Genomic DNA, 27,209 nt, shown 5'->3' with positions numbered 1-27,209 from the left:
CTCACAGCTGTGCTAACATGAAGGAAATTTTAAAATAATAATGGTCTGAGTTCCCATGAAGTAGATCCTGAATATTTCCACCGCTGCCTACACATGCATTATTTCCTCTTGATGCTATTTTTCCTGGCTTCACACATTTATCTCTAAAAGACCCATCCTAATATCAAAACACAGAGTGTCTTCACTTAGACGGAGTTTCCTATTCCTCTGGAAAATTCCATCAGTTGAGTAGAGTGTATATGTTTTGGTATATTTGTCTCAAGGAGAGAAGTTACTAGGGAAGAGAAGTTAGAGGGATTAGGTTCTTTAGGAAAAAGACTTTACCCAGATGATGTGAGTAACTCAAGTAACAACTATAAATCTGGACAACCTTCGTTCAGATTCAATCATTCACTCATCCATTTAGACAACTGTTATTAAGTGCTGGCCGTATACCAGGTCCCATCAATTCTTTCTTCTCCAACAATGCAGTTAACCATTTGAAAAGTAAAAGATCAAAGAGATGTATAAAATTATAGAAACAGGCCAGGTGCGGTGACTGACACGTGTAATCCCAGCACTTTGGGAGGCCGAGGTGGGTGGATCACCTGAGGTCGGGAGTTCAAGACCAGCCTGATCAACACGGAGAAACCCCATCTCTACTTAAAAAAAAAAAAAAAAAAAAAAAAAAAAAAAAATTAGCCGGGCTTGGTGGCACATGCCTGTAATCCCAGCTACTTGGGAGGCTGAGGCAGGAGAATCACTTGAACCAGGGAGGCGGAGGTTGCGGTGAGCCGAGACTGCGCCATTGCACTCTAGCCTGGGCAACAAGAGGAAGACTCCATGTCAAAAAAAAAAAAAAAAAGAATTATAGAAACAGGGTACATTGAACCAACCCCTTTTTCATTTTCTTTTAGTTCTTTATAGTTTAATTTTCATATCTGAGGACAAGAACTGTAGGCATAGATCACAACAGTTTCTCTGTGACATTAAAGTAGATCCTTCAGGCCGGTTGCGGCAGCTCATGCCTGTAATCTCAGCACTTCTGGGAGGCTGAGGCAGGCAGATCACTTGAGGCTAAGTGTTCGAGACCAGCCTGGCCAACATGGTGAAACCCCATCTCTACTAAAAATACAAAAATTTCACTGGGCATGGTGGTGCATGCCTGCAATCCCAGCTACTCAGGAGGCTGAGGTGGGAGGATCACCTGAGCTGGGGAGGTGGAGGCTGCAGTGAACCAAGATTGTGCCACTGCACTCCAGCCTGGGTGACAGAGCAAGATTCTGTCAAAAACCAAAAATCCTTCATCAAATCTGGATATGATGAACTATTAAAATGCATGTTGTGAGAGCTTTCTAAAAATATGCATAAATATTTAAAATAGGGTCAATAGAATATGCGTAAATATTTAAAATCGGGTCAATGGTCAGTAAAGCTACTCTGTTTTCAGTTTGCAACAACGACATCCAATTCATCCTATTAGATTTTCCCATCCCAGCTTTCATTGTGGAAAATGGCAGAATGAGGCCATCAGACCCTATTTTCAAAACTTGCACCTTTAGGATAATTTTTTTAAACTCTTTTTTTTTCCATTGCATTTTGTTTTAGCTTAGAGAAAGATAGAGTAGAGCCATATTTTTTATTATTTCAAGTGTTTTTTTGTAATAACTCTGAGGGAACTCCAACCCCAAAGAGAGGAAATGGTAACGCCACAGGGTCACTGAAGTGCTAGACTCCAACCGCGTATTCAACAAATATTGGTTAAGCAGGCCCCAGTTGTTGTATTCTCACTTTTTAGTCTTTTTCCCTTGTTAGTTCTCTTACAATTTTTTTATTTTTATATTATTATTATTATTATTATTATTATTATTTTGAGACGGAGTCTTGCTCTGTCGCCCAGGCTGGAGTGCAGGGACACAATCTCGGCTCACTGCAACCTCCACCTCCTGGGTTCAAGCGATTATCTTGCCTCAGCCTCCCAAGTAGCTGGGATTACAGGCGCCTGCCACCATGCCTGGCTAATTTTTGTATTTTTAGTAGAGATGGAGTTTCACCATGTTGGCCGGGCTGGTCTCGAACTCCAGACCTAAGGTGATCCTTCTGCCTCGGCTTCCCAAGGTGCTGGGATTACAGGCGTGAGCCACTTCACCCAGGTTTCTCTTGCAAATTTTAACAGCAAAAGAGTAGCCTTAACATGTTTGGGATCTGTTTTGGGAGCTTAATAGTTATCAGTCTTCACCACAGCGAACTGTGTTGCCGGCATCATCTCCGCTTTCCAGAGGTGTGAACTGAGTACTCAAAACACAAGGGGCTGGCTCCAGAACTCACAGCCAGGAGGATGTAGAATGAGACTTCAGTGTGGGTGGCCCGAACTCTCCATCCCTGCTTCTTAACCCTGAACAGAATGACTCCACAAAGTAAAGGCAAGACAATGTCCTTTAAAAGGTAACTAGATCTTCATTTCAGGAAGGCATCAGGGACTCCTTGACCCATCCACTATTCTGGTTTAAGGTGTACACTGAAGCACTCATCCTGACATACTATCCTACCCTGGGACTGTTCATTCCCTGAAGGGCATGTGTATGACACAAACAGGGCACATCTACGAGATGCAAATAAGAAAGAGGAGTGATTCCTGGAGAAGAAAAGAATTTTCAGAGATATCTGCTTTACGTAAGAAAAGGATGCCAGGCACAGTGGCTCACACATATAATCCCAGCATTTTGGGAGGCCAAGATAGGTGGATTGTTTTAGCTCAGGAGTTCAAGACCAGCCTGGGCAACATGAAAAATGTGTTTACAAAAAATACAAAAATTTGCTGGGCATGGTGGCACACCTGTAGTCCCAGCTACTCAGGAGGCTGAAGTGGGAGGATCACCTGAGCCTGGGGAGGTTGAGACTGCAGTGAGCCAAGATCGTGCTACTGCACTGCAGCCTGGACAACAGAGCAAGACCCTGTCTCAAAAAAAAAAAAAAAAGAGAAAAAAAGAAAAGGAAACTTTATCACAATTCAGAGAACTGAAAAGTGTTCATTTGAAAGTCTCACTATAAATACATTTCTAGCTCTGTGCCTAGGTGTGATAAGAAAAGATCCACACTGCACAAATATGTGTCTTGATTACTCCATTGCAGCCCCACCTTCACTGGGCATTCTGAGGCTCACACATCGCTAGGGAAAAAGTCCCCGCAAACCGCTTGCTATGTCACCTGCACCAAGCACTGCCCAGCATAGAGGATCACGTGTTCTCCATTCTCACATGATAAGGATTTGGAGGTTCAATGCATTGTTTTATTGTGCACATGGCAAAGAGCACGCTGTGCAGGGAATGAACAGTCCTGAAGTAGGACAGTGTGTCAGGATGAGTGCTGCAATGTACACTTTAAACCAGAGTAGTGTATGGGTCAGGGAGTCCCTGATGCCTTCCTGAAATGAAGACTAGTTACCTTTTAAACATATATGTACTTTTAAACATACACATACAAACTTTTTAAACATACACATAATTGCATATGTGTGTTGCAGCAGTTCCTGAGAATATTCTCAGGCTATTCAGCAGGTGCCTGTCAAACAGATAATCATTTAGTAAATATTAAATGTATCTCTCTTTTTTTGGGGGTAGAAATTTCTTTATTGCAAATAAGCGTGGTTCAAGATATTGCTCTCACAGACTCCTTTGATGACAAACAAAAATCATTTTGTCTTTTTTTTTTAATTTAAATAGTTTTGGGGGAACAGGTGTTGTCTGGTTACACGAATAAGTTCTTTAGTGGTGATTTCTGAGATTTTGGTGCACCCATCACCCAAGCAGTAAACATTGTACCCAGTGTGCAATCTTTTCTCCCTCACCCACTCCCATGCTTCCCCCAGAGTCCCCAAAGTCCATTGTATCATTCTTATGCCTTTGTGTCTTCATAGCTTAGCTTCTAGTTATAAATGAGAACACACAATATTTGGTTTTCCATTCCTGAGTTACTTCAGTTAGAATAATGACGAGTTAATGGGTGCAGGAAATCAACATGGTACATGGATACATATGTAACAAACCTGCACATTGTGCACATGTACCCTAAAACCTAAAGTATAATAAATAAAATTAAAAAAAAAAAAGAATAATGGTCTCCAACTCCATCCAAGTTGCTGCAAACACCGTTATTTCTTCCTTTTCACGGGTGCGTAGTATTCCATGGTGTGTGTGTGCGTGTGCGTGTATATATATACACACACATGTATACACACATACACACATACACATATGTACATAGATACATATATGTGTATATATACACACATACACATGTACACATGTACATATACACGTGTGTATATACATATGTACATATGTACATATGCACATATACACGTGTGTATATACATATGTATACACGTACACATGTATACATACATATGTACATATATACACGTGTGTATGCATACATATGTACACATATACACATGTGTGTTTATATACACATGTACATATACATATGTATATATACATGTATACACGTGTACATATGTGCATATATACATATATGTGTGTATATGTATATGTGTGTGTATATGTGTGTGTGTATATATGTGTGTGTATACACACACACACACACACACCCCCCCCACAGTTTATCCACTCATTGGTTGATGGGCATTTAGGCTGGTTCCACATTTTTGCAATAGTGAATTGTGCTGCTATAAACATGCATGTGCAAGTGTCTTTTTCATTTCCTCTGGGTAGATAACCAGTGGTGGGATTGCTGGATCAAATGGTAGTTTGACTTCTAATTTTCCATATGGTTTTCCACAGTGGTTGTACTAGTTTCCATGCTGTTTTCCATAGTGGTTGTACTAGTTTCCATTTCCATTGGCAGCGTAAAAGTGTTCCCTTTTCACCATATCCACGCCAACATCTATTTTTTTTTATTTTTAATTATGGCCATTCTTGCAGGAGTAAAATGGTATCACCCTGTGGTCTTGATCTGCATTTCCCTGATAACAAGTGATGTTGAAGCGTTTTTTCCTGTTTGCTGGCCATTTGTATATCTTCTTTTGAGAATTGTCTATTCGTGTCCTTAACCTATTTTTTGATGAAACTATTTATTTTTTTCTTGCTGATTTGTTTGAGTTCCTTGTCAATTCTGGATATTAGTCCTTTGTCAAATGCATAGTCTGCAAATATTTTCTTCCACTCTGTGGGTTGTCTGTTTGCTGATTATTTCTTTTGCTGTGAAGAAACTTTTTGGTTTAACTAAGTCCCATCTATTTATCTTTGTTTTTGTTGCATTTGCTTTTGGATTCTTGGTCATGAACTGTTATTCTCAAATTTACATTTTCAGTTCTAGGTTCTATTTGTCACCCACAAGACATTAGTCTTGACAGTCCTATGCAATTTGTGGCAACAACAAGAGTAAACAGGAGCTGGGAAGACAGATACTTCCCTCTGCTCACAGCAGCAGAAATTCCACATTAGCCAGGGTCCCCAAGAGGGGAGGGCTGGTTCAGAATGCTGAGAAAGAATTGGACAATAGCCCAGTGGCTGGGATACTAAAAAGCCAGCCATAACACTTCACAACTCCCTGGCAACACCCCTTGGGCCACACAGCCTCAAACTCCTGAGCTCAAGTGATCCTCCTGGTTCAGCCTCCCTATGAATAGCTGGGACTACAGGCCAAACTCCTTGAGGAGTGTAAGCTCTGCAGCAATCTCACACTTTTCCATGGCATTTGGTCATAACTGTGGTCACTCACAGGAACACAGAAATAGTGTAGGAAGACACCCAAACCTTCATGATGGAAATAAAAGAAACCAGAATGCTAGTGTCCTTCTTTTGGCAACTGGAGACATGCCCAGTGAAACTGGCTTGTTGAGCTTCAAAAAATAATCTCCCTTAAATATCAGTTGGAGAATAAAGTTCTAATCATTTAAAATCATGAGCACTGACTTCTTAAAACATACTAGTATTCTGAATTAATGATAAAAGGACATGGCAAAGAATATCAAATACATTGGAAATTTTGTTAAATTTGAATTAAGGAGAGAAGGCAGACACGTTGCTAAGCCCAGTTGGGTTCTCACAGGGTTCCTGAATCAGAGGGCTGGAAGAAGCCCCATTTTCAAGCCCCCGGGCATGACTGTCTGGAAACCACTTGGATGAACAAGAGTTTAGCTTCATTAACAGGTTTTTATGGAGGGGCTTCGTAATTTTCCTCTGCAACTCCAGAGTTCTATTTATAAATATGTATAGTGGTTTTAAATATAAGTTATTCCCCTACCTGTGTGCAAGCTATGTGAAATTTGAGGTGGGTTATAAAAATACATATAAGACAAAATGATAACATAAATAATTAACAGAATAAAAATGAGGAAAACAAGGGCCAAAAAGGAATTAAGAGACAAAAGCAGCCCGCTGAGTAAGCTTACTATTTATCCTGCTGAGGTAGGATATCAATTCAACTCTGAGCTTTCTACTAGCCAAAGCAAAGACAGAAGTGCATCTGATGACAGGGTTCGAGGTATTAGTAAGCTACATACAAACCAGTTATTCAGCAGAAATAAAGCTCTCCCTGGGCTAAGCTTTGAGAGTTTTTCTCAGGGCTTCTCATGAAGAAAACTGGATTATGCAGTAAACAATATCGTTCCCAACATCTCATAATACATCTAAGACCACCCTGCACAGTGCCAGGAGGAGCTGGTGGCAGAGCAGGACACTCCCTGCACACAGTGCTCACATGCTGCAGCCACAGAGGTCTAGAGATGGCATGTCCCCAGCCTCTCCTCCTTACTGGCTGCTATTGGAAAGATCAGACCTGTCAGAGAAGTCAGTGCAAAAACGTGAAAAAAATGCGTAATTAAAAAAGTAAAAAACCTCGAGAGATGCAGTGTTATATACGCCTCTAGTTTCATAACTCCCAAATTTCTAGATTTGGTTTGGTTTTATTGTTTTTTAAGAGACAGGGTCTTGCTCTGTCACCCAGGCTGGAGTACAGTGGTATGATTATAGCTCACTGCAGTCTCAAACTCCTCGGCTCAAGCGATCCTCTTGCCTCAGCCTCCCAAGTAGCTGGGACTACAGGCATGCACCAACACACCTGGCTGTTTTTTAGTTGTTTGTATAGATGGGATCTCACTATGTCGCCCAGGCTGGCCTCTAACTCCTGTCCTCAAGCAATCCTCCCACCTCAGCCTCCCCAAGCACTGGGATTGCAGGCATGAGCTGCTTCACTGAAACCCCTAATTTCTAGATTTTAAATTCAAACTTACCAACATTAAATAGAGTTATGTTTATGTCTCCGAGAGCACCAAATGCACTGTGGGTAAACAAATCTTTCCAGGCCTCAGTTGGTTAATCTTCCAACCAGTATTTCACTGTTGACTAATGATGAGCATGGCTCTAGACTCTTTTCATGTGTTTATGTTATAATAAACATATGGATAAAGCATTTAACATGGTGCCTGGCACATGACCATGCCAGGTGTCAGCTGTTGCTGTTAGTTCATTTCATCTGCACATCTCCATGACAGAAACACTCGAAAGCAGGAGCCTTGTTACAGATGAAGCACAGAGAGGTTGGATAATTTGCCAAGATCACACAGCCAGTAGTGGAAGAATCGGGATTTGAACCTAGATAGTCAGGGTCTCGACTCCAAGTACTTCACCGCCCCACTCTATGCCCTTGCTTGGTAAATCCGTGTGAGGAGTCTTTCACAGACCTAAAGCACCATTGAATAGATCCTCAGAAAACTTGATTACATCACTATTAAGTATTCTAAAAGAACATCTTCAGAGTGGCCCTGAAGACAGTCATGGATGAGGGTTACAGACGTGAGCTGAGCAGGGCAGCCATGAAGGAGCAAGGCAGGGCCCCGTGGGAGACTTGGAAGGTGGCAATGTTTATGTGGAGATATAAATAGGTTTTGATAAGTTTGGTCTAAAAGAAATAGTCACCTCAATTTGCAGTTAAGCGTTCTATGCTTCTCCCCAAAACTTCACTGATGTGCCCAGCAGGGTGCATGTTTTACACAGATGGTGGGCAAACATTCCTAAGTGCAAAAGGAAATCAGACAAAAAGTCCCCATGATGAGAGAGCCGAGTGGGAGTGCATCTGACTCTGACTGCAGGCCCAAAAAGATGGAGGTGAGGACCAGGACAGGAGCTGGACCACTGGGGAAGTAGTCAATCTAATTTTTTAAGATTAAATAAAGTAAGTCCAAGATGAAAGCCTCCTTGAGCTGTCATCCATACATAATACCCCTTAAAAAAAACAAAAAAGCGGGGTTGAGGGTGGGGACTAATATTACTGAAAAAACATACTGAGAAATGTAAAATTTGGTCTTTAGTCTTTGAAAAACAAAATAAACTTGGCATCTGACTTTGGTTTTCTCACATCGGAGTCTACTTACAGCGAGGCAATTTTCGTCACGGAAAGAACCCGCAATGAAATGGCACAGCCGTGGCCATTAGCTTGACAAGCATGGAGCCTCAGCCCTTGTGAGTGTGAATGGGCCTCATTTATCCAAGAACGGCACTGAATACATCCCAGAGGGACAGCCCCAAGCTCGCTGGCCACATTAAATCTGATTCACCCTCACTTCAGAACACTTAGCAGGGGCCCACTCCTTGGAGAAAGTCCAAGCCAAGTCAGAATGTAATTGCGGAAATCAATATGTCTTCTTCTTTGAGTCAGTGGAGGCAAACCCGCTAATCCTGTCGAAAATCTACCTATTCTTCTAGAGTCATCCTCCTTCCTAATCCTCTGAATTCCTCTTGCACCTGGACACGACTTTCCAGCCCCTCGTTCTCCATCACATGCTGGCGAAGTGTCCCTGAACTTCACTTCCAAAGCTTTCTCCCTCCTGCTACCAGAGTGCTCTCACCCAAACAGAAATGCAAGCTGGCCATGTCCATCCTAACCCCCATCATGGCCCAGAGCCCCTCCCTAGATTCTCCTCAGTGATCTGGCTCTGGAGCCCCTCAATTCACTCATTTGTTTAGCAAATATTTGTGGAGTATCTTTCTAGGCCAAGCACTGTCCCAGGTACTGGGGTTATATCAGCGTCTCTATTATCACGGGGCTGGCATTTGAGTGGCCAAAGCCCCTCTCCCCAACTCCATGTGCTCTGTGCTCAAAGACCACATTCCACATCACCCCCTAGTCTCTTCCCTTCGGGCCTTCACTTTTGCTACTCCCTCTGCCTTCAAGGCCCTGCCTATGACCACCTGATACCTGCCCTATTCACCTGTTCACCACCTGGTACCTGCTCTATTCACCTGTCCATGCTCACCTCTAGGTTCTCTATAAGCCTTTCCTGGGCCTCCAGAGAGGAATGTCTCCTTTCCAATTGCACCATTCTTTGTATTTTCTCAGTAAGTGTCTGCAGGATGAGTGAGTACATTTATGAATGAATCCTCCATTTAAATACTGAGTTCCTTATCTTATACCTGCAGTGCAAGAGAAAGCCCCTCATGTTGGAGTCAGAAAACCAATGTTGACCTTGGTTGACCTTAGATGAGTCACCTAACCTTTCGAGGCTCAACTCCTTCATTCATAAAAATGAATGAATGTTTTCTTGAGGCTGCTGTGAGGACATCCCTGAGATGACGCCTGTGAAGAAAGTCTGCAAACTGTGAAGCACTATACAAATTAACACAGCAACATACTGCATGTGCACGCCTGTGCATGTGTGTGTGTGGGTGTAGATGTGAGGCTTTTTGTTCTTGGCAGCTGTTCATAACTGTACCTTGGTGAACTCTTATGTAGGTCAGCAAGCTAAGGTTTACTATTGTGCAGTGTTCAGCCTGCAACTGTTTTTTGGAGTGTCACTGTCTTTCTGAATGTTCCTTTTGGTTTATTAGGTTAGTTCACATTAAGAAGAACTTGGTGAGGAAGCCACATGGAAGAAATGGAAAGGCTTTCTTTGGCAGCTCTACCCTAAGAGGGCAAAGGGGTCAGTTCTGAGAGAGAACCCCCACAAGGAGACTGGCCCAGGACAAGCATTCCAGGCCTGTCTCAAGTCTAAATACAAATAAATCCCTTCTCAGGTGGTTTTCTTCCCAAGCATCCTAAAAGCACATACTTAGTCCTAATCGACTGAACAAGCTCCTAATCAAGTTTCATAGTGTGAATCGAGGTCAGTCACCACAAAAGGTATTTTTAGGACCCCAGACAAGGAGGGGATTGTCTGGAGCGCTGCAGGGCAATTTGTGGGTCTGTTTTATTTCTGAATCAGAGGCAGTGGAAAAGCTGTTTCAGACCCCATGGCTGGAGCAGCGGGTGGAGCTCAGCAGTGATTCATGTAGAACTCCGGGCTCAAACTGAAACCGTAGATGTTTGTCTTCACAGCTGTGTGTTATTTTTACCCTTACTAAATATTCTCTCTTACACCTGGAATTTCAGCCTCTTCCCAACAGTCCTGTTCCTTCCCCCTTCTCTGAAGCAGATGAAGACAAAATTAATTAAAAAGTCACCACCAGCACACCAACAGTTAGTTCTTTGTCCCTTTAAAGGGGCTCGATGTTTCCCTGAGAAAGTTTCATTATTTAAGTTTATATTTCTCTTTACAGCCAAAAACGAATGCCAGCAAGACCGTGTTGCTTTTAGATCTTGAAAACTGGAGGGAATGCACCATTTTGTGATTCATCATTTGAAAACAAAATGTTCTGTAGCATAAGATCTCTACAAGCAGTTACATGACAAAGATCAGATGTGACATCTTTTCTATCTTGTGCATGTCTTTTAATTTGTCTGAAAGACTCCTTTTTCAGAGAAGAAACGATTGAGCCCAATAGCCAGTATGGTGCTAACCACCTATTATTTTTAAAATGTGATTTTGTTTGGAGACACCTGGTGAGGTTAATGTAAAGGTGAGTGCAGGTGAACTAACCTGATGTGATAAAATAAGATAGTAATAAATGTTTCTAAAATGTGTAATATATACAAAAAATCAAAATACAGTTGGCACTTGGATTTGATGCTTCTTGTCACTGCTTGTCTGACACATGGAGAGAACCTTGCTATCCCTCTCAATGCAGGAAAGAAGTTCAGCTTCTTCTAAGAAGCCCTGAGGGAGTGAAGAAGAGTCCAGGCCTGTGGTCAAATGGCCAACTTTCACTTTCACTAACTTTCACTTGAGCAAGTGATGAAAACTTTTGGAAACTCAATGGTCATCTGTAAATGTGAATAATCATAATAATGTCATCTCATAGATGTTTGAGAAAACTGGACAATATGTTGTATACCAAAATCTATTAATAAATCACATGGGTTTTAGAAATATGGGTTAACATTATCCCTTTCAGGGTCTTTCTCTCCTGCCCAGGTAGAGTTGATCGCACCCTCATCCCTGTTATTGCTGGGCCCTGAACATCGCTCTGTACCGAATGTGTCTTATGATCTCACAGAATCTTTTTCACCTTTGGTAGACCATGAGCTTTTCTTAGTTCCTTTTTTTCTTTCTCTCTCTCTTTTTTTTTTTTTTTTTTTTTGAGACAGAGTCTTGCTCTGTCACTGGAGTGCAGTGCCATGATCTCAGCTCATTGCAACCTCTGCCTCCCAGGTTCAAGTGATTCTCCTGTCTCGGCCTCCTGAGTAGCTGGGACTACAGGCACCTGCCACCATGCCCAGCTAACTTCTGTATTTTTTGTAGAGATGGGGTTTCACCATGTTGGCCAGGCTGGTCTTGAACTCCTGACCTCAAGTGATCTGCCCACCTCAGCCTCCCAAAGTGCTGGGATTACAAGTGTGAGCTACCCGCACCCGGCCAGCTTCACTTAATTCTTAATCCATCTCCATCGAAGCTAACACAGTACATGATGCAGATTAAACACTAAATAAATGTTGGTTTCGTGCAGCATTTGTCAACTTCAACACTATTGCCACTTGGAGCCAGATCACTCTTTGGACAGGTTGGGGTAGGGGCTGCAGGGATGCTGCCCTGTGTACTGCATGATGTCCCCGGCCTCTACCCACCAGATACCAGTAACACCTCCCAGCTGTGACCAGCAAAAACATGAGCATTGGCAAATGCCTCTGGGGGCAACATCACAGTGGCTGAGAACCACTGGGCTAATGAATTAAGATCTGCTGAGCTCAGACAAGGAGGCAAGAGCCTCTTGTTTTACCTGGTGTTTATTAGAGGGAAGTTCCTGTCCCCAGTGTCTGGGGTGATGCTTAAAAGGGGCCCTTAAAGGGGCCTCTATGCTCATGAGGATTCCTAGTTATGTTTTGTCCATACCTTGTTTGGGGTACATTCCCCAAGCCTTGGCCCATCCTCGCTTCCTCTTTTCCTCATGCCATACGTCCAACCCATCAGCAAAGCGTGTTAATTCCACCTTCCAACTATACCCAGAATGCGATTGCCTCTCCCACCCTCCCCTGCTACCACTCTCATCCACTCCCACGCAGACTTCTCCCATCCCACACCAACATTTTCAAAGGAAGACTTCAACACAGGAGCCAGAAAGTCCCTGCAAAATCTAAGTAACACTATATCCCTCCTCTGCCTCAAGTCCCTTAATGATTTCTGAACTGACCAGAAAGAGAAAGTCAAAGTCCGGCAATGGCCCCACGGCCTCTCCAAACTCATCCTCTATTACTCTTCTTGGACACTAAACAGCAGCCACGATGGCCTCCTTGTTGTCCTCTAACACCTCAAACTGACCTCAGGGCCTTTGCATTTAGCATTCCCTCCTCTTGGAATATTTTCTGCTGTTTAATCACGGGCCTTCTCCCTCAACTGCCTTTGTGGCTTTACACAAACATCACTTTTTTTGTGATCTTCTCCAGCCACCTTCTTTAGAGCTGCCATCCGCTTCACACCTTTATTTCTCTCCTTAGCATTTACCACGATCTAACCTGCTGTGTGTTTTCATAAGTGGTCTGATGTCATGACCATTTTCACTGCTAGAAAGTGAACTTAGTGAGGCAAAACTTTTTTGTATATTTTATCACTCTATCCCAAGAGCCTAGGAAAGTGACTGCACATAGTAGGTGCTCAATAAATACTCATTGAATGACTGAATGACTCCATGCATAAACAGTATGTCTAAGGCCCAGAAGGACCCAGCAGGTAATCCCTACTTTTTCTCATCTCCATCACATTACAAGTGGTATGTTTTTTAAATAACATCTATAAAGCATCTTGCTATCTGACCTGAGGCTGGAGTTACTCATGGCATGCAATGAATCTCCATCCCAGAGAGAGGCAAGGCCCAGATAGCACCGTCTCTGGCTGCACAGGCCCAGCAGGGCAAAGCGCCAATGTGGTGGGAGGGAAGGAGGTATTTCTCAACTCAGGCAAGGACTTCTGGGGAACAACCCCGCCACCACGTAGATTCTCCCAGATCATTCGCTGGGTGGTCACCTTTACCCAGCTGCTGGGCATTCTCATTTTTCATCTCCTTGGATCGCGCAACAAAGCAGTGGTTCTCAGACTACCAGGCATCGGAATCCCACAGAGGGCTCCTTCAAACACAGCGTGCTAGGCCACCACCCAGGTCTCTTCTGATTCTAGGGCAGGGCCTGAGGAGCCGTGTCTCAAACAAGCTCCCAGGTGGAGGTGATGCTGCTGGTCCCAGAGCCCACGCTGAGAACCACCACACCAGGGGAACCCTCACTCAACAGAATCAAACATGGCAATGGCTCCAGGTGGCCTGCAGACTGGGCTGAGGGAGGACTCACAGCATGGCACATAAATTCACTGAGTTCCACCTGCAGTGAGCCTCCAGGTGGGCTTCACGAAATCGCCGTCGCCTGTGGAAAGGGGAAGGTGCCACTTAGTGTAAGCTGCCTGTGATCTGGCTGGCCTGAGCTGGGGATGCTCAGATAGTGGAAAAACAGCCTGCTCTGCACAGACCTGCCGGCCTGCTCACGGGAAGACAGTTTGCTTGTGGACCATGAGTGCGCAGGTGTTACCTCTTGGCTTATCCTGCTAGTCTATCATGACTTGAGCTTTAGGGACCTCACAGCAAATTCAGGACATGGGTAGGGAGCTCAAGAGAGGCTGAGCAGGCGCCGATACTCCCAGCCGAGCCCTTGGCGTGGATGGTACAGGAAAACAGCTGGTTTTAGTTTGGCTGCACACTGACAGTTCTCCATTGTGTGAACACTTGGGGCTTTCTGGTGCATGAGGCTAGAGTGAAGAAAGGGAGAGGGTGGCTGTGGACCACCGAAGCTGAAAAATGATGTCCTGTGTCTACACAACGTGCAATTAGATTAGTGTCTGCAAGAATTCTGCCGTTTGATCTGGCAGTGGCCGAGCCAAACCCACAAGGATGTCCCAGTTGGCTTGCAAGCAGTGGTTCCTTTCTCTCCTGTTTTTCTTTTATTATGTTTTACAGAAACTCTATTATAATGGCAACAGATCTCATTTCACCACTTGTATTTCATTTCAGGAGCTTGTAAGCACGTTAGGGCTGAGGTTTTGTAGAATTCCACTATTCGGTTGGGAACTAAGTCCTTCCTTCCTCTCAAAGCACATGGCCTTTTTCTCCGTGGGTACTGGATGGATAGGGATGGACAGAGGGCACTATTCCCAAGCTGGGTATTCTATGCAGAAGGAGGTGGGCCATGTTCTGGAAAGACCTAAGCTGCAGAGAGTGCACTTCTCCCTTGGAGGTGTCTGCAAGATAGTCAGGGGCCACAAAGGTAACAGCCCACAAGTTCTAGCCAAAGAGTAATATTTGACTTATGTAACTTCCCCTTGGACTTGACTTCAAGTGGCACGTGCACTACAGGAAAGCCCATTATGCATAAGCTAAGAGGAGGGACAATTAAAAGAAGCTATTGGGCCAGGGGCCAGGAGATGGGCTAACTCCCTGGCACAGCTGGCCTGGGGCTTCCGAGTCTGGAAGGATGCAGGTGCAGGTAGTGGAGCGTTCAGGAGCTGCACTCGTGGCGGGGCTCCTCCAGAGTCGGGCAGCCACACACAGCTCTGCAGCATCTCTGCTGTGAGCCCCTCTGTGACAGAATCTGCATCTCCATGAACCCTACCTCTGCCCTGGCCCCTCGAGCTGGGCTGACACAGCCCGGTGCTGGTTCACGGTGTCCAAAATAAAGCAGAGTGAATCACGCCCATGTTCCTTTTTATGGAGCTGCACCTGACATTCGTAAAGAGCCCATAGTGAGGCTGGGCATGGTGGCTCACGCTTGTAATCCCAGCACTTTGGGAGGCTGAGGCGGGTGGATCACCTGAGGTACGGAGTTCGAGACCAGCCTGGACAACATGGTGAAGCCCCATCTCTGCTAAAAATCTGAAAACTAACCACTCGGGAGGCTGAGGCAGGAGAATCACTTGAACTCGGGAGGCAGAGGTTGCAGTGAGCCGAGATCGTGCCATTGCATTCCAGCCTGGGTGACAAGAGCAAAACTGTCTCAAAAAAAAAAAGCCCACAGTGAGTCAGCAAAGCCTGTGGATTGGATCCCAGGCAGTTCTTTGTCTGCCCCAGGGCTGCCTCCAACCTCTGGCTGAGATGAGTCTTAGCTCCACTGATAACCGTTCAGCTTCCTTTTCCCCCATTCCCCTTCAAGAATCCCATTGGATTCTTAATAGCAGAACACTGACTCACCACTTACGTTTCAACACTTCCAGATCACTAAGCTTGAGCAGCCCCCTAGTGAATCTCTGACCAGACACGCCACCCCCTTTACCACCCGCTGTCCAGTCAGGCTGAGCTCCAGCAGCAGCAGTGAACTGGCCCCCTAGAGCACACTGGTTTGGAGATCTAAAAAGTACAGTGGGTCACCAGTCACTGATCAGTGCAGCATCCCTGGAAGTCAGGTGTGGGGGCCAGTTTCCTGTGTCAACTTGGCCAGGCTGTAGCACCCAGTGACTTCATCAAATGCTAACTGAGGTGGTACTGGGAAGGCATTTTGCGCAGGCAGCCCAGTCAGTTGAACTTAAGGAGATGATGTTGGATCACGTGAGTGCGCCTCATCTAATCAGTTGAAGGCCTTAAGAACAAAGCCTGCGGCTTCCAGAGAAGAAGAAATTCTGCCTCAAGACTGTAACACAGAAATCCTGCCTCGTTTCCAGCCTGCCAGCCTCCCCTGCAGATCTCAGACCTGCCCACTCCCACAATTGCATTAGTCAATTCCTTCACATAAATATCTTGAAATATAAAAATATCCTATAGGTTCTATTTCTCTAGAGAATCCCAACTGATACACCCGGCCAGCACCCAGACACAATGCCAGGAGACACAATGAGCTCTGGGGGAGACGGGCATGAGCTCTGTATCTTTCTCTTCTACAAAGGGGATTAGGGTCAGCCACTCCTCTCCCTCCCCCTGGAACATCCTTGGGGATAGGGGACGATGACACTTGGTGACTGGTTGACATCTGTACATTGCTAGATGCCTCAAAGCTGAGGCAGCCTCTGCAGCCAGTGTTCCTCTCCTGCCTATTACAACCCAGCTGCCCTTTTCCTCAAAGGAGGCACGTAGGCCTGGATTGAAGGCAGATGGGGTCAACCTTGTTCTCTTCATGAACAGCACCTGCCAAAACGACATTGCTGTGAATCCACCGGAGGACCCGGAGGATAAAGAGGATGACATGATGGTCTTCATTCAGTATCCACCCACCGAAACACATCACCAATGCTTTAAGAGCTGGAACATCATTGAAAGTTTATGACGGGAGCGATCTGGGCAATGTTAGGATTCTGTGAGCCCTGAGAGAGGAAGCTCTTAAAGTTCCCATTGTTTCCTTGAAAGAAAATGTCAAGGCCGGGCGCAGTGGCTAACACCTGTAATCCCAGCAATCTGAGAGGCCAAGGTGGGTGGATCGAGTTAGAGACCAGCCTGGCCAACATGGTGAAACCCCGTCTCTACTAAAAATACAAAATTTAGCCGGGCGTGGTGGTGGACATCTGTAATCCCGGCTACTCAAGAGGCTGAGGCAGGGGAGTCGCTTGAACCCCAGGGGGGTGGAGGTTGCAGTGAGCTGAGATCATGCCACTTCCCTCCAGCCTGGGTAAAAAAGAGCAAAACTCCATCTAAAAGAAAAATAAAAAAGAAAGAAAATGTCCAGTTCCCCTGAAAAAGATGTCGTTTCCCAGAAAGAGACCCTCAGCGCAGCACCAGCCTTTCACTTGCCTGACAGAATAACCACCCAAGAGCTTTCCCCAGTCTGCTGCGCTGAGGGCCCTGAGGCGGAACTGCCCTGGTGTCTCTCTTATGGACTGAAGCCCCTGGTGTCTTTCTTTCTTATAGACTGAAGCCCCTTGCCTGGGGCTCAGGGTTGCCCCTTGCCTGGGGCTCAGGGTTGCCCCAAACTCCCAACCTGCACCCCTGGGGTCACAACATAGGCTGGAAAAGCTGCCCCATGCCTGGCCAGGAGGGAGGGGACACATCAGCTACCAAGGGGCATCACAGGCTCACACTAAGGAAAACAGTGTTCGCACTTCTCCCACAAACAGAATGCTTATTTTTTTATTTTTTATTTTTATTTTTTTGAGATGGAGTCTCTCTCTGTCGCCCAGGCTGGAGTGCAGTGGAGTGATCTCAGCTCACTGCAAGCTCCGCCTCCCGGGTTCACGCCATTCTCCTGCCTCAGCCTCCCGAGTAGCTGGGACTACAGGTGCCCACCACCACACGCAGCTAGTTTTTTGTATTTTTAGTAGAGACAGGGTTTCACCATGTTAGCCAGGATGGTCTCGATCTCTTGACCTCGTGATTTACCCGCCTCGGCCTCCCAAAGTGCTGGGATTACAGGCGTGAGCCACCGCACCCGGCCAGAATGCTCACTTTATTTTAAATTCGGGAGTAACATAGTGAGAACAACAGAAACTTTCATTTCTGGAGCACTGTTCTCACCCCCTCACTCAGTCTCCCTTTGGATGCTTGCTGAATCCAGACTGGCCCCAGGCCAGACTCTCAAACAAGGGCCAGGACATGGCTCACTCTGCCTGTTGTCCATGGGAAATCATCTCGGTGCCCCTTTGTCTGAGATGTTTCCTTCCTCTCTCCCCGCTTTCCAACATCCCCCTCCTCCCTGCAGGTGAATTGCTCATAGGTAGAAATTAGCCTCTGCAGAAGAAAAGCTTTAGAAATGTGTCCCGGTCTTAGTGTCTCCACCGTGAGCATGCTGGCGTATATGGGATCATATGACCCCACCCAAAACAGAATCCATTCAGTGTTTCCAGGCTGTGTTCCACCAACTGATCTTCTGCATAAACACTGCTGCATTCTTTAGAACATGATTACCCTGCATTCTTCTGTGTTTCAGAAATACATACAGTTAATGATCAACAGAAACATTGTATCAAATGTATAGGATTTGTGGGTAAAAAATATTTACATGTAATCATTAATTTCCCACAACTTTGATGTCCTGGACCCATCATTGCATTTTCTACCCAGGTCCTTCCGTAACTCCAGGAATGAATCTCTTGAGATTCAAGACGGGCCTGGCTCGAGTTCCACTTAAAGGACCAGTGCGGTGGCAATATTTAGCATCAGAGCCAGTGCCCTTTCAAGAAGCTAGATGCACAGACGCGAACTGACTTCTCAGAGTGGAGGAGTGTTCTGGCATCTCCCATCTCCCCATCTGGCACGTCCAGCCTTGCCGCTGACATTCCCTCTAGGACACTGTGACTTGGCACCTTCATTAACACCACACTAGGAATTGACGCAACCGTTTCCAGACTTATAAACTATGACACTTATAATAAACCTTTTTAGCATTAAAACATATATGTAACAAAAAGGCCCCATTACAGCTTCAACAGAGTGGAAAATGCTCAGGGTGTGCAGTCAAACCCTCCTGGTTTAAATCCAAATTCTGATTCCATTTAAGTGGTGATTTGGGGTCAGATTGGAAATGCCTGATCATAGGTTTCTTCACCCATCAAATGGGGTCAAGTATACTCCACGAGGGGCTGCTTGGAGGACTGAGGGGCTATTGGATATAAAAGGGCCTTGTACACAGTAAAGTATCCGAAAATGTGAGCTGTTCTTATGACCGGATGGTAGATTATACAACATTTCAAAGAAATAATCTGTTCTTTATCCTAAGATTTGATATTCTTTTTCCTGAATATATATGGGGTATTAGATCATAATTGAAATTAATTTTACTTTTCAAAACTACACATAATTCAACGCTTTTTGAGGGCCAGGGACAGTTCTGCATTTGGTAATACATTTTACGTGACAGTCGTATGTTCATGACAAACTCAGGGAAGCTAATAATTATGGGAGACACCGGAGAGGGCTTTACGTGTAAGCTAAGAGGAGAAAAAACAAACAGCAGGCATTAAGAGAAGAGGACCGCAGGGATCAGAGGGTGGGGTGAGGGTGGAGGGCAGACAATGCAGATCCACTAGGAAATTCAAATGGCTTGGACATACGCCGCACCGCCCGGCCACTAGCTGACACTCTCCCTTTGTGAAAACATAAGACGGCATTATTTTCCAGGCAATCAAACTTCAGATGAATTCTGCCATATGTGGGCAAGGCTCCCCTCCCACAGAGCCCTCGTGCCTGGGAAATAGAATTGAACACATCTTCAAAGACAGTTCTTGGTAAATATACTACTGATTTTACAGACTCCATCCTCTACACAAACCACTGGAGAACACATTTTCCCAGCGCTGCCCCATGTCACTATTCAATGGCCTTTCTTTCTTTCTTCTTTTTTTTTTTTTTGTTAGCCAGAGTCTTTCTCTGTCACCCAGGCCGGAGTGCAGTGGCATGATCCCGGCTCACTGCAACCTCAGCCTCCTGGATTCAAGTGATTCTCCTGCCTCAGGCTCCCAAGTAGCTGGGACTACAGGCACAGTGGCCTTGCTTTCTAAGTCAATCTTTGGAGAAGCATGACTGACTTCCACTTTGCCTTTCTAAAGGATAGGAAAATGGGAGGTCGGGGAGAGAAAGGGGTGGAAGTCTCCTTACCTTGAGCCATTCACCTGGCTAGGGTTACATTCCATTTTGATGGTGACCCTGGCTGGGGGTTGAGACAGCCAATCCTGCTGAGGGACGCGTGGGCTCATCTTGGAAGTCTGTCCATAGTCACTGGAGGAGGACGCGGTCATCTCCGTCTTAGCCAGGTGTGGCGTTCCGTAGGCACACTCAAACAATGACTGGTCCTCGCTCACAACTGATAAGGCTTCCTGAATGCCCAAAGAAACACATAATTCAAGACACTCCAGCAGACAGTCACGTTTCAAAAAGTTGTTGATTTCAGAGTCCTAGAAAGGTCCCAGTTTTCTAACTGGGACCACATTTTAGATAGTTTTTATGGTCTCCATTTCTACCTTTCAGAAGAAAAAGGTAGCTTGTTTTTCTTTCCTCCGGACAGTAAGAGTTAGAAATGCCAGCCTAGAAAAACTTTTATGCAGGTCTCGAAGCATCCCAGGCTTGACTGCGGCAGGGCAGCAGAATATCCACTTTAATCTCAACTTAAGGAAGTTGAATTTCAAAGGTCTTAGAAGACACCCAATTGCATGTGTCACTATTTGACAAATGCAATCTATAATTCAAGCAGACAGGGTACAGAGCGGTCATGAAGATTAAAAAAAAGAAATCTGAAGGCCAACACCTAAGCATCTGGCAAAATTGCCACATTCCCGGGGATTTTGCAGAAGAGGGACTTAGAGGAAGACAGAGGGATCAATGGAGCACCAAAGGGCAAACAACCAAAGATACAAACGTTTCCACTCTAAGTTATTAGCTGAAGTAGAGTTTCGAGTGGTGCTTCCATGACGGTGAGCATCTGGATGATAAATGAACCAAAAAAAAAAAAAAAAGCTGTGAAGTATCCAGATGCTTCCAAACACCAGGATGTTTAAAATATGTGGATCACTGACAAGTTCTTTTCTCCCCTTACTTTCGATGAATATCTTCGCTCTTTTGCATGATTTGGTGAGAAGAAATAGCAATTTGTCATTGTTGGCTCAATCATTTTTCGTGGTTTTAAGTCAAACAAGTGGTTAGCCAATGGCTATGTTTATATTCTACAGCCAATGAGCAACGGCAAGTTTGGGAAATTTCAACAACTTAAATGATGCCTTGTGCTGCAACGACACAGAGCTGCTGTGATACAAGCCAATTTTGGTTCTTATAACAGACGAAAAAAATCCATATGAATGCTCATTTTTATATCAGTCCTTTGGCATCCTCAGTATTAACATCAACTAGTGAGAAGCAAAGGCTAGTTGGGCCACACATTTTTATTAAAAAAAAAAAAAAAAAAAAGAACTTTGGAGCCAGAGCAGGGGAAGCAGGGGAGTGTGGGCTGTGCAGACCCTTCCAGTCCAAACTTCTCATCTCCAAATGAGAAATCTGAGACCCAGAAAGGTCTAGAGCTAATCGTGAATGAGCTGGCCATGATCAACCAGGGGACTAGTGACGGGAATGACTTGTGTATTACCATCTGCCTTCTCCTTGCCCCCACAGCCCTATGATGCCCTTTGTGACATTTTTTTCATTTGGGACATGTGTTTAAATTAGCACCCTCTTCCCCTTCTTTGAGATGACGTTTACATAAGTAAGGGTGCTTCCCATCAGTAATTGCACCCTAGAAGCAGCCCTTCTGAGATGGAGAGCTCCCTCCCCACCCAGAAGGATCAGAATTTTTAGGAAACAATCACCCCCAACCCCACATCTGCTGTCGCTCGATCCTCCACCTGCCCCAGGACCAAGTTTTTTCCTTAGTTTCCCAAGTGCACAAACTTCTTTGCCAGACACACTGCACTGAGGATCAGCAAGGAGGAAGAATCAAAACAAACTCGAACCTCTGTCTCTCAAAGTAGTGGTCAGGTGTCTGTGCTAAAGCAAAAGCCCCCATCCTGGACTCCATTAGAATCTGTAGAATTACAGCCCTGACACCCTGGGAAAGACTAACCCTGGTGTTCAAACAGTAATGCAAAATGTACCAAAGAGTCAGTTATGCCAGACAGAGAACCAGAATCAGGCACAAGGGAAAAAAATCATCTTGAATAGACAGCAAAATCAAACTCATCAACAATCAAAAATAATATGAGGCAGTGACACAGAAGTTGACAGTACAGAAACGGCGTCCTAGATGTTAGGGAACCTGAAATTCATGGCTTTCTCTTCCAGTCACAATTGAGTCGCCAAAACAAGGAGTCTAAACACATAGACGTGGGTTTCAAAGTAAAATCAGCACCATAGACTTCGTGTAGTCATGCTAATTAAGACAAAAATTAGACCTTCTTAAAACATTTTTGCAAAACAGATACTCCCTTCCCATGGTGGCACTGGGTAGTGTGTTTTACAGGCTCAGAACAGGAAACAGAGCTGATGGCTGCCGCCTCTCTCCTTCCTGGGCCTGAGCCTCGACCAAGACTCACAGGGGAATAACACACTATGTAATGTTAGCTTTGGCTCACCCATGATGAGAAACATGAACAAATGTGTGATTTATATCAGAAACTGGCGAAAACACGTTATATATATAAGAAACAGGCTAAATTTAAAATTACAAACTAAAAAGCAAATGGCTGCAACAACAAACAAGCAATAACTTTAAAGTATTAGTATCTCTCCAAGATAAAGTAAGATACTTCTGCAAACAAAGCCAATAGCCACAGAAATGTAGTGTAAGTGTGAATAATAAAAAAAAGACCAAAATATTAGAACTAAAATGAAGCTTAAGTGTGTTTGTAGGGGAAGGAATCCATTCTCACATCTGGCAAAGCATTATTTCAGCACATGGTTTTCTAAAGAAAGAAATCAAAGTTAATTGAGATCGATTTAGGAAGGAAAAAACCCTTAGAAATGCTAGAGATAGGGGAGGCACGCCTCCTTTTTTTGCATCTTAAAATTCTTCTCACAGTTAATATTGCACAAAAATGAGAAAGGGAATATAATTCAGAATTTTGAAAGCAACCCCTCGGTTGCTTTTGTTCATTAGAAGGGAAAAATTCTGAAAATAAGGAAGCTTCAGGATAAACATTTCAAAAGGGGTGAAATACAGTCCACATTTTGAAAAGAAAGAGCAACCCAAACTATGCCCCAAAATGATTCTCACTCAACAAAGGCTGCTGAACACCTAGGATGAAGTACAGCTCAGGAAAAGGAAACAAATGAATAAAGAAAATCTCTCTCACACACACATTTGGGGAGTAAGAAGAAGCTGAGGGGTTTTCACAGACCCACTCCCACAAGAGCGGTCACTAAAATTAAGTGCTGTTCTTCAGAAGCAAACCAGCTTCAGAAGGCACAGCCCTGCCACATCTTTGTCCTCCCACTTGACTTGGCTGTTGGCAGGTTTCATCATCCCTTTGGTTAAAGCTTGAATGGACACAGGCTGCTGCATAGGACCCTCCCTGCCTGGCAGCCCTGTGACTTCAAAGGGGAGAGCGGATCTAGCCCAGTAGGATTAAAACCAGAAAAAGAGTGCTGAACACAGGCTGCTAACCAGGACCACATGAGTTCTTTAACTCCAGCTCTGGGAGAGACTTCCTGGCCTTGACTGACATGTCTCTCCTTCCCTGCAGCCTGGCTCCTCCTCTTTATAGCTAGGATATCTCACCTACCTACTTACCTGCCTGCCTACCTGCCGGCGGGTTTAGGCAGCTGCCTTAGTTAGCATGTATAGATTGTTATTGTAGAGACTGGCCAGCCACAAGGCTTGGGATCTGCTTCAGAGCTTTACAACAGAGAATATTTTAAATGTCAAAATCTGGCAGATATGTGGCATAATAATTTCATATGCCTGCTTCTATGTTACTATAAAAAGACCTGAACTTTAGATTGGTGTTTGCCAATGTGTGGGGTGTTTTTTTTCTGTAGCTCCAGGAAAGTTGGGATATTCCCATCAGGCAAATGGCAGGCTACCAAGCTCATTTTTAAATAACTTATGAGAAACACATAATTCTAAGCAAATTACCCCCAAACAAAAGGTACTGCTGTGTTAGTACTACAGTGTTGATTATTTCATTTCAATACAGAATATACCAATAACATATGAGGACCATTCCTTTGGATTTTGGTCATGGGATAACAGTTCCAGAAATGAAGGGAGGTCCCACCAGGTTATATTTCATATTATAACTCTAAAATATGCATCTATTTTCAGGTAACTAGAGTCCAAAAAAGGATCCAAAATACTTACATTAAAACACTAAAAAAGAAAACTAACAAAGTTGAATGCATACTGACATTTTCAGTAACATATTTCAGGAATCCTGACGCCCTTCTATAACAGATGAATACTTTGCAAAGTATGTTGGTTGCATATTTCTCAACCAAAGTATTAGAAAATAAGGGCCCAAAATTGATTCTCATTTGTGATCCTTATAGCTCATAAAAAGATTACATTGTTAATACAGAGAATCCATCATACTTAAACTCTTTTGAAAATTTGGGAGTGGTAAAGTGTTGAAACTGAGAAAATCTTTAAGAATGGTCAGCTGAATTTCACATCTGGAGTAAAGCAAAGGCATCCATGGTCGTTTCATGGTTTTCAAAAATAAGGAAGATGGCCAGAACTAGACCTCCAGAGAATTAGAATATCAAATCCATCTTCAATGTTTTCAAGTCTTATATGCCATAATTATTTGATAATTATGAAAAACAAATGGAACAACTAAATGGAACAAGAATTTTATGATCATGATCTTGCTTAAAAAAATCTTGGTTCGGGCATGGTGGCTCACCCCTGTAAACCAAGCACTTTGAGAGGCCAAGGTGGGTGGGTCACACAAGACCACACAAAAATACAAAAAGAAAAAAGAAAAAAAAAATAGCCAGGCGTGGTGGTGGGCGCCTGTAGTCCCAGCTACTCAGGAGGGTGAGGCAGGAGAATTGCTTGAACCCGGGAAGTGGAGGTTGCAGTGAGCCAAGATCATGCCACTGCACTCCAGCCAGGGTGACAGAGTGAGGCTCCATCTCAAAAAAATAAAATAAAATAAAAAATAAAAAATCTTAAAGAAGTCCTTGCTGCTATCACAATACAGTGTGGAGATCATTCATGTAGGAAGCCAACATCATCTTAAATCAATAGCCTACTTTTTCTGTCAGTTTTAATCCCATTACAATCCTAAAAAACCCTTCCTTAAATTTCTCTCACCTATAACCACGCAGAATTTGGTACATCACTTAACTCCCTATACTGCCATGTATATGGTATCTTTTAACCACTTTCATAAATAGATCATCCACCAAATAAACCAGGTTACCTTGTTAAGCACTTTGCATGAAATATCCCCTTAAATTCTATTTTGTTGATTATAAGATACACCACTTTTCACATTTTATCAGCTCTGAAATATGAAAATGAATGGCCTATCCTAGGTATGAGGCACCATTTCTTCTTCTCTGATGGCAGATAAAATAATGGGACATTTTATATCCAATGACATCTTACATTTTATGAAAAATGATCATTTAATCCTTACAATTGTCCTATAAGGTCAGCTGTGATTCTTGCCCACCCATCAGAAAGTGCTATTAGAGAAGTAACATCAACAGTGAGGATGAGGTAGAAACAGGGTTTGTGTCTCTGAATGGAATCATTCCCCAGGGCTGTACATTGGCCACTACCTGGGTGTTACTGGAAGGAAGAAGTTGGATTAAGAAAAGTCACACGGTGGAGTGTTTTGATGCCTGCTCTTGCCATGAGAGATGGAATCACCTAGAGAGAGACAGAGAGAGAGAGGCTGGTAGAGGGAAGAGACAGAAGAAGGATGAAGGGATCAGTGTCCAGAATCCCTGGATCTGGGATGGAATAAAGGATCTGGATGGTAAACGGAGAGTGTTGGGAACCAGTAAAGACTTCTCTAGGTATACCATGCTCTTCTATGAGCCTAGGGGATGTGTAGCAATGGGCCCTGCATGCAGTGAATCATTTCTTTTGCAATGGCTTAAATCAACAACCCTGTTCTTTTCTTTATCAGATTATTCAGACACAAAGACATGGCCAGGTGTTGGGATGTGTTCACTGCAGGTGGATGCCTGCCTTCTCTTAACGAGTACTATGCAGGAAAACTAGGACAGGTAGGAGTACCATTTATAAATATGCTGGAGCCTATGCCACTTTGGTGGCCTTTAATGGATGTCTGCAGACCTAAGGATATTGGAAATCTATCTATTAGGCTGTCGCAGGCTCTATTGTTTATAGTTTCTCTTTAAGGTAGCACACATGCAGTAGATGCTTCTAAAAGGTCTAGTATCTAACTGTATTTGGAGGAGGAAAAAACAACACAAACAAAATAGACAATGCACTTAGAGAAAGCTCTGCTGTCCCACCATAAGCCCGACAAAGATATGCCAGTCCTTCAGGAGTTTTTATTCTACACATGTGCACTTTTGCAATTCTGATGCCACCAGTATCTCATTAAACAAGAATCTTCATCTGACCAGTGAGTCTTTTATTTACAACACACAAAAAAGCGAACCGTGGTAAGTGAAAGAAGCTTCACCAAGCTGGGTATGATCATTTTTGCCCCTTCTTGATACGATTTTCTTTTTTTCTTAATTCTTCGGAGAAGGAAGCATTAACATTGTATATTAAATGCAGCATCTAGCTTTGTGTTCACGTTTTTCTAATTTAACACATTGCGATTTTAGTCCTTCAAAAATATAAAAAAAAATATTGGATTAACCTCAAAGGAAAAATGTATGTAGGCAGATGAAGTCCATCTAAAGAGAGTATTTCTCCAATATGGTATCACTTCAGTGTCAAATAATTTCACCACTCACAACACTAGTCCAGTGCTAAGAAATGAGACCCAGAACTAGTGTCCAGATACATTTGCACATACATATATACAAACACATACACATGCTTACATATGTACACATATACATGTGTGCGTGCATGCAAATACATACATACACAAATACATATATACATACACACACATATATACAGATACGTACATGCATATACACAAATACATATATAAGTGTATGCATATATGCAAATAGATACCTATACAAATACATGCAGATATACAATACATAATGTATATACAAAAATATCATACATATGTATACATATTACTAAATACATACTAAGATAATAAGGAGAGATGAAAATCTTTATCCTTAGTATCTTTATTAATAGAACACTTTAGAGGACTTTCAGACATTCTTTATCTTTAATCATATCCACTAGGGCAAATGTTACCTAAAAGATACAGAGAATCTGGCTTCTTCCCATTTCACCTCTGCTCCTTCCTCTCTCATCCTAGAAGGTGCTTTCCCCTATGCTCAGCACATCCCTTCAGAACAGACTTAGCTGGGGATCCATCCCCTCCATGTCCTTCAGCC

The 27,209-nt window shown here is 43.7% G+C and overlaps 1 protein-coding gene across 6 annotated transcripts in view; it reads right to left on the bottom strand.

Annotated features, from left to right (window-relative positions):
* The window catches only part of ERG (ETS transcription factor ERG), a 271,808-nt gene that overhangs the window by 44,494 nt on the left and 200,105 nt on the right, over window positions 1-27,209 (bottom strand). For all 6 annotated transcript variants that reach the window (XM_063640599.1, XM_063640600.1, XM_055279702.2 and 3 more), the window contains one exon: window positions 19,863-20,080. In XM_063640599.1, the coding sequence (XP_063496669.1) occupies window positions 19,863-20,080 (218 nt within the window). The remainder of the gene's footprint in view (window positions 1-19,862; window positions 20,081-27,209) is intronic.

This window comes from Symphalangus syndactylus, chromosome 5 (assembly GCF_028878055.3).
Source record: "Symphalangus syndactylus isolate Jambi chromosome 5, NHGRI_mSymSyn1-v2.1_pri, whole genome shotgun sequence".
Lineage (NCBI taxonomy): Eukaryota > Metazoa > Chordata > Mammalia > Primates > Hylobatidae > Symphalangus > Symphalangus syndactylus.
Note: the sequence above shows the minus strand (reverse complement) of the source record. Positions and strands in the feature narration are given on the sequence as shown.